Source organism: Podarcis raffonei, chromosome 1 (assembly GCF_027172205.1).
Source record: "Podarcis raffonei isolate rPodRaf1 chromosome 1, rPodRaf1.pri, whole genome shotgun sequence".
Lineage (NCBI taxonomy): Eukaryota > Metazoa > Chordata > Lepidosauria > Squamata > Lacertidae > Podarcis > Podarcis raffonei.
This window is the reverse complement of record NC_070602.1, coordinates 105460915-105473391: the sequence shown is the minus strand read 5'-3', so window position 1 is coordinate 105473391 and position 12477 is coordinate 105460915. Positions and strand designations below refer to the sequence as shown.

Genomic DNA, 12477 nt, shown 5'->3' with positions numbered 1-12477 from the left:
GGTATGACATAAGGTAACAAATTGCTGACATTGTTAATATAAAGAACGCAGAATCGGAAGGGGTGGGGAAGTCCAATTTGGGATTTTTGTTAAAAAAAAAAAAAAAATGGTTTCTGGTAAACTCCTTGTTTGTAATGTATAAAATTTGGAAAGAAACATAATAAAAAATATTATAAAAAAAAAAAAGTTATGTTTTGCAATCTAACTGGCTTTTGGGTGCCAGAATAGAAAAATATGAATAGCTATTTCAGTCTCATATGTTGGAGGAGAGGAGATAAGTTGAATGGCAAATGATATGGGAATAGGCATGAGTCATTTTGCATGTGAAAAATATTGTTGTTTTATGGAGAGAGAGATGAGACTAAAATAGAAGTGCTTTTGCCAACCAATAAATCATGGTATAGAAAAATGCGGCAAACAAGCATATGATACGAGCCGAGTTACTATGAGATGTCCTTTCAAAACCCATTAAGCTTATCTGTAGACCTTCTGGGCAAAAACTAGCAAATGTCTTCTTATTTAAGACCACATTTTTAGTTTGGAGATTAAAAGGCACATTGCTGACTTTTATAAGTAATAGTCTAGCCTTTTCAGGCAGAGGCATACACAGCTCATCTGTGTAAATGATAATGCTGGATTGCAAAGTGGATGGTCATTCGGATAGGCTCCGTTAAAAACTGTTCTACCTAGGTGTGAGGGTTTGGATTTGGATTTGATATCCCGCTTTTACACTACCCGAAGGAGTCTCAAAGCGGCCAACATTCTCCTTTCCCTTCCTCCCCCACAACAAACACTTTGTGAGGTGAGTGGGGCTGAGAGACTTCAAAGAAGGGTGACTGGCCCAAGGTCACCCAGCAGCTGTAGGTGGAGGAGCGGAGACAAGAACCCAGTTCCAAGGATTACAAGTCTACCGCTCTTAACCACTACACCACAGTGGCTCTCATATACACCACACTGGCTCTCATATGCCAACACACACAGCTTCTTCCAATCCTTGATCAGTCCCCAGAGCAGTTTTGCATCTTGAACCACCACTATCCCCCACTCCACAAAGGTGATGGAAGAATGTTTGAATGAAAGTATGCTTGGTGCTTATGAAAGTAAAGCTGGATAGCCTGATGGGAGAATGGGATAAAGGACAAGACTGACAACCAAATTTGGTTTTCAGATTGCTTTTGTGTCTTGTCAACCATGTCACACAGGTGACAGGAAGGTGTGCTCACCTGTCAGAAGTCAGAATCAGGTGCAGGTCAGCAATAATAATAAAAATACTGTGTCGGTGAAGTTAACTCTTTATTCCAAGAAGCCAAAACAGCCTAGCGATCTCAGCAATTGTTCCCAGTAAGTCTCGTCCACAGAATGTTTTTAAAATGGATGTTCCAAAATGGGATGGGGGCAGGAATGTTTTAGTGAATGTGCATAGGGAAGAACAGGAACATGATAGCAGGACCTGCCCTGCCCTACATGCATTTGCTAGATTCTCTGGGTTCCCACTTCTACAGCATGTATGGTTGAAGGGTTGGTGAAAGAGAAGGACAGTAAAGTTTGCTGAAGTATGAAACATCTTTTTGGGGAAGGGTGTTCTGAAGAGAGGAACTTGCCACTAATGACTGAGCATGGTCAGTGGGTGGTTGCATAATTCAGGAGTTGAGGTGAGAGAAGGGACAATGCAGTACCTGGGAAAGGGCATGGCTGGCTAGCAGGAATCCTTAAGCACTCCACATAACAACAGCTTGTTATAGACCCGCATTTGTGTTCCAGACAAAATAAGCATTTTCCTTTTCTGTCTTCACCTTGACAACAAAAAGGTCTGAGTAATTTTATTTGTTCATTACAGCTAACAAATTCATGAATGGTAGTTTCATTCAGGCAAATATCTAGTGGCAAATAGTCACTAAAACACACTGAATAACTTTAAAAGGCTATGGAAAATTATATGCTTTTAGGAAGACAGGATTTGGTTTAAATATAGAGCGCACACAGAGCAAAATGCAATTTTGAAAATATACCTCAATTTAACTTGAAAGGACCCAGTTAAACAAGCTGCATGCACGCGCACACACACACACACACACCCTTTCCCCAAAGGACTATTAGAACTGTACTGATGGAAAACAGATTCAATTCTCAGCAGGTGTAACTGCAGTCATCAAGCAAGCGTGTTTGTGTTTGTATTTAACAAGATTTAAAAGGCCTGTTCTGCATCATAACTCAAGTATTGGCTTGATGCATAATGCAAAAATACTCTAATTCTAAGAATAAAGCATTTGGTACAGATGCTGAAAAACTTTTTGCACCATGAGGTTTATTGGCACTGATGTTATGATTGTCTGGGTAGGGACCGTTCAGTAAATTAGAGAGGTTGAGGGCAATTATTTGTGAGGAATCACAGAATAATAATAATAATAATAATAATAATAATAATAAAAAACAGGATTGCCTGCTTACACTGGAATGTACTGTTACCCTCAGTTTATGAGCCAGGCATATCTTTCCCATGATGTAAAGCTGGCACAGAGCATCTCTTTGTAGGGTCAATTTAATGATGCCTGAAAGCAAAATAATATAGTATTGGGATGATGCGGGTATAGGTTTTCCTTTCCTTTTTTAAAGGGACACCGTCTGAACTGCTTTGAAGAAAGCCAACCCTCCTCAACAGCTTTAGACTAGGACTGTACAATCTGTGACCCACCATGAGGAATGCAACCCACCAGCCATGTATGATAGTCTGGCAGCTGCTTAATAACATTCGTGCATTGTACTCTGATGCAGCCTCTGCCCTTTCAGATGTTGTTGGACTCCAACTCCCGTCAGCTTCAGCCCACATGACCAATGATCAAGTGATGGCGAGAGGCCAGCAACATCTGGAAAGCCAGAGGTTGCCCATCCCTGGAATATAGTGAATTGGCTTTACACTGTTCCCTTAAGGGCAACGCAGATATCCCTCTCCCAACTGGCTTGGAAAAATCCTGCTGCAATGGGGCTGTGTTAAGAACCCTTCTGGGGAGCTGTGTAGAGTTTGTCAATAAATCTGCTTAGTTACTAATACTCCTGTGGAGTCTAAATTCAAAAGTCAGGGCTCAGCAAACAACACAGTGCACACAGTTCATGCATGGAAAAAACCACGGGCACAAAAACTAGGCTGGTTTTAAAGTCTGTGATTAAGTGGGTACTTTCCCCGAACTATGGGGAACATTACTGCTGATTCAGTTAGGCCTATCTGGGAGAGTTTGTGCCCCAGAAAGGAAGGGGTGGGAGTGCATGACCCTTTAGTCTGCAACTGACTGCACAACCATGGTAAGGCAATCGATAAACTTGGAGTTCATTGTGACGTGGAGATGGTTGCAATAGTTTTTCTGATTACAATGCTAGTGCTTCCATCACAGGTTCTAATGTTCCTTTTAGACAACATTATCTGTTGCATTACAGGACTGTGGCTTTTTGATCGTTACACTGCCATGTCACACTAAATGGTGAGAAAGAACTACATGCCAGAATACCACTCTCAGCCCCGTCGCAAGACATTACAGTGCAAAAGCCCTGTAATTTTCTGGTGTAACCAAGTTCCAAATACATATTTATTTCTGTAAGCAAATAACAGGGAAACGAGCACTAAACTTCCACTCATTTCTGCTAGTGTTTAAGAAATGGCTTTTATGTCGTGTGAAAGATCACACAAAACATGGAAATGATCAGGTAAGGAAACATCAGAAAAATGGAATAAAGTGCTGTCTGAATGCAACCTTCTATATTTGTTTTAAATTCAACCAGCTCAAAGTGTTTCAATGCATGCCACATACTGGGACCGCAGAGCAAGTAGCATGGGGTTCACATTTAAGAGTCTTAAAATGGAAGTAAGCCAGTGTTTGAATAAAGATACACCATTTAGAATTTTGAGTAAAGCTCAAAAACTGATTTTCATCAAGATTGTGAACTTTTCAATTCTTTAAAGAATACTAAACTTTTTTTAAAAAAATACTTTTATTGAGCAATTTCAACATAACAAATTGTCAAACTGTATAATCACAGACACAGTTCCCCCCTTCCATCCCCCCCCAGGACTTCCCTCAGCTCCTCTCTCTGATTTCTCTGCACATATTATTCTTCTGCATGTTATAAAATTGTACATATCCCTACCTTATCTATCTATCATGATATAAACCAATAAATTTGTGTATGTTTATTCAAAACCTGCCAAGGAGTCCAGTTCATCTTGTTGTCTTTTTAGATAATTTGTGAAAAGCTCCTATTCTTCCTTAAAGTCACAGTTGTCCTTGTCCCGCAGTTTGTATGTTAATTTGGCCAGTTCTGCATAGCTCATCAATTTTTCTTGCCACTGTTCTTCCGTTGGATTTCCTCATTCTTCCATCCTTGTGCTATCAAGACTCTTGCCGCTGTTGTCGCATACATAAATAAGTTCTTTGTTTTTCTTGGCAGGTCTTGTCCTACAATCCCTAACAAAAATGCTTCTGTTTAGAATACTGAACTTTTATCTCCTCTCTGTCTGCTACTCAACCAGCACAAACTTGGTTTTACTTGGTGGTGTTCACCCAATGATTAATTATCTTTCCAGGTCTAACGTGCGTGTGCCAGTTGTGTGAAAAAACAAACTTCACCTGTGAAACTGAGGGCGCATGCTGGGCTTCTGTCATGCTAACAAAAAATGGTAGACAAGAAGTAATAAAGGCGTGTGTCTCCCTACCACAACTGAAAGCACAAATCTTCTGCCACAGTTCTAAGAACATAACCAAGACAGAATGCTGCTATACAGATTTCTGCAACAACATCACCATTCACCTGCCCACAGGTAAGCTATGCTTGTTAGGGTAAAGAAATCTGCTACTATCCTATGCTTAGCTGGGAGTGCTTCCCATTGAACGCAGTGAGACTGGCTTCCTAGTCAGTGTGCACAGTGTTGAGCAGTGTGTTGGGTAACACTAATTGTGGGGTTTTTTGTTTGTTAAAACATTATTTCATGAAATCTGTTAGTACAAATTTGAAACCTGCCAAACGAATGATTAGAGGTACAACTTTTTTCTTTTTTTCTTTCCTGGAAATTCCTGTCAATTGTTCAAGGCAGGATTTTTGGTCTTGCCTTGATAAAAGGGTGGCCAGATGTCAGAGGCAGCAGGGCTCCCATACCTTTAATAGTTGATCAAAACAGGGAATTTCAGCTTGAAAGTAGCACCTGGTGATATTCCCTCTTCCAGAGCCCTCGGCGTGTGGACTGAACAATGTGGGTGGAGATGCTTCTTCAGGTATACTGGGCTGAGGCCGTTTAGGGCTTTAAAGGTCAGCACCAACACTTTGAATTATGCTCAGAAACATTTTGGGAGCCAGTGCAGATCCGTTAGGACCGGTGTTATATGGCCCTGTCAGCCGCTCCCAGTCACTAGTCTAGCTGCCACTTTCTGGATTAGTTGTACTGCAGTAATTCTAGCTCTTTAGGCCCACTTCTACGGAGCTTGTGAGTTTTTTGTGCCCCCCCCGCCCAGTCACATCCCTCTAGGCAAATCTGTGAACTTTAGTAGCACTTTAGAGAATTAATGTAGCACAGCAGCCATTTCTATAAATGATTATAATAAAGTGCCATAGCTATAAAGATTATTTAACTTAAAACTTGACTTTGACCTTTTTCAGTCATTCGTGTGTGTGTGTGTGTGTGTGAGAGAGAGAGAGAGAGAGAGAGAGAGACTGACTCTCTCTCTGTTTTAGGCACCAAGATTGTGAATGAAGTATTAAAGGAAAATTGCTATGGTGGTGAGGGGACAAACAGAATTTTTTAAAAAAAGCAGTGGATATACCCACAGTTTATTTTAAATAGTCCTTGGAGGCTATTTTGAATTTCATGTGAAGTACAGTGGTACCTCGGGTTAAGTACTTAATTCGTTCTGGAGGTCCGTACTTAACCTGAAACTGTTCTTAACCTGAAGCACCACTTTAGCTAATGGAGCTTCCCGCTGCAGCCGCACCGCCGGAGCACAATTTCTGTTCTCATCCTGAAGCAAAGTTCTTAACCTGAATCACTATTTCTGGGTTAGCGGAGTATGTAACCTGAAGCGTATGTAACCCGAGGTACCACTATAGCATCATTCTAAACGCTGCAGAGTTTCCCTTTTGTTTGCTGTATTTCTGGTTTTTGTTCTGTGTGTACATCAGGCTCACATTCCTGCCCTGCCTTCAAACTGCGACCCTATATCTGGTGTTGCTTAGCTTCCTCTTTCCTTGACCTTGCCTTGACCCAACTTTTGGTTCTTATGAATGGCATTGCAGGGAGTTGGGCTAGATGACCCTTTTGGTCCCTTCTACAATGCTTCTGTGATCACTCCTTCAAATAAGTGGACTATCTTATTTAAAGTGGGACACTTGCCACTTGCGAGAACGCCAAATAAAGAAGGGAGAAAAGAACCCCTCAGTTGAGTTGTGCACGAGGTTTGTGCCATTTTAGGTAGAATCCTACAATGCAAGAATTTGTCCTTCAGCAATGAACTGGTATCAGGAGAAAAGACATATGGCTGTGGTTTTGTCCGACTCTTCAGCTGCCCTGGCACGCTGACGAAGGAGTTGCTTCCACCAGGCTTCAGCTCATTCCCCTCATTATCACAAGACCGATCGGGAAACTGCAGAATGCCCTCACAGGTTACTTACCGTACACCTTAAAAAAGTTTAAATACAGTGGTACCTCGGGTTACATACGCTTCAGGTTACAGACTCCGCTAACCCAGAAATAGTACCTCGGGTTAAGAACTTTGCTTCAGGATGAGAACAGAAATCGTGCTCTGGCGGTGCGGCGGCAGCAGGAGGCCCAATTAGCTAAAGTGGTGCTTCAGGTTAAGAACAGTTTCAGGTTAAGAACGGACCTCCGGAACGAATTAAGTACGTAACCAGAGGTACCACTGTACTAGCATTTACATCAACCTTCCCCAAGGTGTGGCGCCTTACAAGTGTGGTTGATTTCTACCTCCCGTCAGCCCAAGCCAATGTGGCCCAATGGTCAGGGTTGATGGGAGTCATAATCTAGCAACAACTGGAGGAGGCTGCCTCCAACTTTGGAAAGCCTGATTCATAGTCATAAAAATAAAGCACTAGGGTTCTGCCACTGCTAATGCAACAGTCGGGTTTTTTATTTATTTATAAAATAAATATCTATAAAAGTAATCATATACTGCTGACTCATCTAAAACACCTAAGCAGCATACAGTTAATATAAAATCTCAGTAAACACAAGGAACACACACACACACACACACATAAATGCAGAGGTTGACTTCCGCTTTGAGTGTGGGGACCTTTGGAGTCGTGTGCTGGCTAGGATAGCTCTGTCAGTACAGCATGAGACTCTTAATCTCAGGATCGAGCCCCACTTTGGCAAAAGATTCCTGCACTGCAGGGAGTTGGACGAGATTCGCCTCGTGGTCCCTTCCAACTCTACAGTTCTGTGGTCTCTGCCGAATCCTACCCCCTTTGCAAATTGGGGTGGGGGTTACGATTGCTCTCTGCCTACTGCCTTGAGCACAGAGGGATTTTATATGAAGAAGTGCTCCTTGCTCCAAAACGCGATTTGCTTCCAAAGAACCGTTGCTGAGGGCAGCTTTGAAGTGCGATTGTGCAGAGGCACATTTGATAGAACATCTCCGGGTGTTTCATTTTCATACTGTGTTTATTTTGCTGTTAATGTTTAATTATTGTTGATTTCTTGCTTCAGCTTTAACTGTTGCTTTGTCACAGGAGAGGTTTTCCTTTTTCCTTTCGGTAGTAACAAGGTGGTTTGTGGTCTGCCTAGAATTCTGTGTAGAATCTTGTGTTGCCTCATGGTAGGGTGAATTAAGATGCATAGAAATCGGAGGGCTGCCCTGCCTTTGGGTGGCTGGACTTCATTGTAGCCATGAGATTATGATTGAGACGCTGGAGTGTGGGGCAACCCTCTGGGCCATGGCTGCCTCAGAAAAAAAAAGGCGGAGTTGGTTAGCCTGTCATTCAGCCTGACATTTCACATTCCAACCAGCAGGGGAAGACTAGCAACATGAAACTGGAGAACAATTCAAATACCATATTTTTTGCTCTATAGCACGCACTGGACCATAGGACGCACCTTGTTTTAGAGGGGGAGAACAAGAAAAAAAAAATCTCCCCCTCTCTGCTCAGCGCCCCTTCAGCGAAGTGGCAGGAGAAATGGAGCCCCTTCCATTTCTCCTCCCGCTTGGCTGAAGGGGCGCTGCGCAGCTCTCCCTCACTGCTGAAGCCAGGAGAGTCTTGCTCTCCCGGCTTCAGCAAAAGGAACCCGAAGCCTGCGGAGCGCAGCGGGAACTTGCGCTGCGCTCCGAAGGCTTCAGGCAGCTATCCCTGAAGCCTGGAGAGCGAGAGGGGTCAGTGCGCACCGACCCCTCTCGCTCTCCAGGCTTCAGCGAAAGCAACGCGAAGCCTCCAGAGCACGGAGGGAGCGCTCCCGCTGTGCTTCGGAGGCTTCGTGTTGCTGTCGCTGAAGCCAAGGAGCCTGCATTCGCTCCATAGGACGCACACATATTTCCCCTTAATTTTTGGAGGGGAAAAAGTGCATCCTATAGACAAAAAAATACAGTATATGGGACATAGAGTATGGGTGTGTTTGTGTGCATGTATTACAGAGTACTTCTGTTGTGATACAGTGGTGCCTCGCAAGACAAACGCCTCGCAAAATGAAAAACTCGCAAGACGAAAGAGTTTTCCGTTTTTGAGTTGTTCCGCAAGACGAATTTCCCTATGGGCTTGCTTCGCAAGAAGAAAGCCCATAGGGAAATCTCCGGGGACCTCTTTTAAATGCTGGCGGTGGGGAGCAAAGCCTTTCACCCCCCTCCGGCCTTCAGAAAAGGTCCAGGAAGGCCGGCGGGGGCCGAAAGGCTTTGCTCCCTACCGCCAGCATTTTAAAAGCGGTCCGGGATAGCAGGGAAGCGCGCTGCGCTTTCCCGCTATCCCGGACCGCTTTTAAAATGCTGGCCGTCGGGAGCAAAGACTTTCGCCCACCGCCGGCCTTCAGAAGAGGTCCTGGACCTCTTCTGAAGGCCGGCGGGGGGCAAAAGTCTTTGCTCCCCCCTGCCTGCCTTCCCCGGATAGCGGAGAAGCGCAGCGCGTTTCTCCGCTATCCCGGACGGCTTTTGAAGGCCGGCAGGGGGCAAAAGTCTTTGCTCCCCCCTGCCTGTCTTCCCGGGATAGCGGAGAAGCGCAGCGCGTTTCTCCGCTATCCCGGACGGCTTTTGCAGGCAGGCGGGGGGGGGGAGCAAAGACTTTCGCCCACCGCCTGCCTTCAGAAGACCTCCGCTGTCCCGGGGGCTTTTAAAATGCTGGGGGTCAGCAGCGAAGGCTTCGCTGCCGCCCGCCAGCATTTTAAAATCGCCCCGGGACAGCGGAGAAGTCTCCGCTGTCCCGGGGGCTTTTAAAATGCTGGTGGTCGGCAGCAAAGCCCTCCTGTCCCCGGAGCTTGCGGGGCGGGAGGTGGGGAGAAGGGCTTTTCTTCCCACCGCCAGCCTTCAGAAAAGCCTTCTGAAGGCTGGCGGTGGGAAGAAAAGCCCTTGTCCCCCCCCAGCTTTCAGAAGAGGTCAGGGGACAGACTGTCCCCGGACCTGGTCTGAAGGCGGTTTCCATAGGAACGCATTGATTGATTTTCAGTGCATTCCTATGGGAAACCGTGCTTCGCAAGACGAAAAACTCGCAAGAAGAAAAAACTTGCGGAACGAATTAATTTCATCTTGCGAGGCACCACTGTATTAGTTACCATGGAATATAGGACATCTGTCCTTAAACATGGGTTCAGCTTAAATGGGTTCCAAGTTCAGCTTCTGAACTTGGATTGGCTATGATCACACCATATTTTATTTTATTTAATTTAACTGACAAAAAATGAAGGGTGATCCATCAGTCATGGTTCAGTGTCCAAGCCCCAAGGTGTGTGGTAATGGTTATTCTCCACTGTGAGTGAAGTACGATTAAGTCACACTCTGGGTGTGAATTCAGTGGATGCAACCAATGACCAATGCTGACTCTCGCCAGGTCTTTTGTTCAGCCGGAACTCAGTTCCAGCGCCTCTCAGGTGGGCACCATTGCCATTATAAGAGAACAAGGGAGGCGTTCATGGAGATTCTGGCTCCTCTTTTTCTAGAAAAACAGCACTGAATATCACCACATGAATATTTCATGTTCCTCAACCGGGGGTTGGGGGGCGGCCTTAATTATTAGCTTCTGATGCTGCCAGTCTCTGACATTTGACCCCTGTGTTATGTTGATCTGTGAAATAAGTGGTTTCCGAAGCCAAGGCTTTTAAGAGCCTTTTTAGACCACTTTTTAGAGAGATAGGTAGTAACACTTGTATATTACAGAGCATATAGATGCCGCTCACCCCTAAGTCAGAGATAGTCAATGTGGTGCCCTTGAGATGTTGCTGTAGTACCGTTCCCTTCATCCTGGACTACAAGTCCCATAATCACTCAGGTCCTCCAGCAGGTGATGGTGGCATATCCCAACCTGAACTAGTATGCAATTCTGGAAGTAAGTACAATTGGAACCAGGAGAACTAAATGTGTTTTAAGAGCGGGGGCATGTGACTCCAGCTTCCTGTTAAGAATAAACCATTTTGTGATAAATTGCTGAATTGGCAAGACCAATTGGGAACTCCTGGCTGATGAGCTGCCCCATTACCTCTGGTGTTCTGCTGCTTGCACGCTTCTGCTAGGATGATAATAACAATTTTTTAAAAATTCTGATAAAAATAAAATAAAGCACCCCAGCAGCCCCAAAAGGTATGAAAAAATGTGAAGAAGTGAGATTGAAAACTGCACTAAAAATAGATGTATTGGAACAGATTACATCAAAAACAGATGTATTTATATGCCTAAATAATGTGTGGCGGCTCAACACCTTTCAGTGTTGTTCATTACAGTTCTCCCGTCTCTTATGGTGGTCTGTCAAGGCAAACTGTTAGCACAAAGTGTAGTCTGCTTCTTTTACTTCTATATATGTTGCAGAATAAATAGCTCTCTGTGGCTTCAGTATGTTATCTACAAGCTATGTTAAGAAGGTATTGAGATCCAGAAAGGGATCCTTCTCTCTCTCTCCTCTTGCAGTCTACACGGAAGTCAGCCCTGCTGAACTCAATGGAATCAGGTATAGGATTATCTTAACAGTAAGACCCATTAAGCTCAATGGGGTTTGCTTCTGAGGAAAGACCCACAGGATGGTTAATGTTCCTATGCTACCAGGCTCTAGAAAATAGTGTTAATATAAAGCAATGCTGCACAGCAGCTGTAAGAGATTTTTCGAGAGGCTGAATTCATGACATCAGTAGGGAGAGGAAATGTTTCTAATGATACCAACATTCACAGTTGAGAGGAGGTGATTCCATTTGAGAGCCTTTTTGTGTGATGGGGTGGTGTTGGGTTTTTAAGCTATGCTATGTTTTAAGCTGATAGAAAACTGTGAAGTGTGTGTTTTTCCTTGCCTTTAGAGATAAAACCTGATAATAGTTTTGTGTGACTGGCGCTATTTGCTTGCAAGCAAGCAGTTTTCACCAAAGCCATTTGCCTGCTGTGCTGTTCCATAAAGGATCTGCTTTAAGCTTTCTTTGCATTGTGGAGGATTTACCTGGTCAGTGTGGGAGACTGGAGATGCTGATGATGCTAACCTTTCCTTTTGATGCTTCTTAAAGCATGGAGGGGATATTGCACAGCGGCAGTGTGTGCGTGCTTTGACTGGTTAGAACCCAATAATCAATCCCTGGCTTCTCCAGCTAAAACAAAAAAAGTAGCAGGCTAAGAAGAAAGACTTATTCCTTTGAAAGCTGCAGCCATCCAAATAATATTGGACTGGATGGGCCAGGGGTCTGACATAGTATAAGGCAGCCTTTCTCAACCTGTGGGTCCCCAGATGTTGTTGGACTACAACTCCCATCTCCCCTAGCTACCAAGGCCAGAGCTCAGGGATGATGGGAGTTGTAGTCCAACAACATCTGGGGACTCACAGGTTGAGAACCGCTGGTATAAGGCATCTTCCTTTACTGAGAGAGACACAGAAAGAGATGGGGAAGAGCTGAGTGCAAGCCTACCTTCTGTCATCCTCCATCTAAATATGCTTGATGAAATGAAGTGAGTCCTACTGCCTTAACCAACCTGGTGCCTTTAAGATGTTTTGGACTACAACTCCCACTAGTCATAGCTGGGACTCATCAGTGTTCAAAATTGTGGTCCAGTTGTGACCACGTGGAGATCTCTGGATCCCTGGTTGGTGACTGGGGAAAGCAAAATGTCACTTCGAGAAGGATCTGAAATATTTTCCTTGAAGTGTGAATTGGTTTTATTCTGGATTGTTTTATTTTGATGTTTTAATGTTTTGTAAACCGCTTTGAGATTTGTTCTTTAAAATATAAAGCAGTACGTATAGAAATAAAGTGAATAGCAACCACCACCATCACCACCATCAATGGAAAAAATGGCACCTAGACATTCTGTTGTG

General features: G+C 44.2%; 1 protein-coding gene across 1 annotated transcript in view; it reads left to right on the top strand.

The window, feature by feature from the left end:
* The window catches only part of ACVR1C (activin A receptor type 1C), a 51358-nt gene that overhangs the window by 13112 nt on the left and 25769 nt on the right, over nucleotides 1-12477 (top strand). The window contains exon 2 of the mRNA XM_053407373.1: nucleotides 4574-4807. Within this exon, the coding sequence (XP_053263348.1) occupies nucleotides 4574-4807 (234 nt within the window). The remainder of the gene's footprint in view (nucleotides 1-4573; nucleotides 4808-12477) is intronic.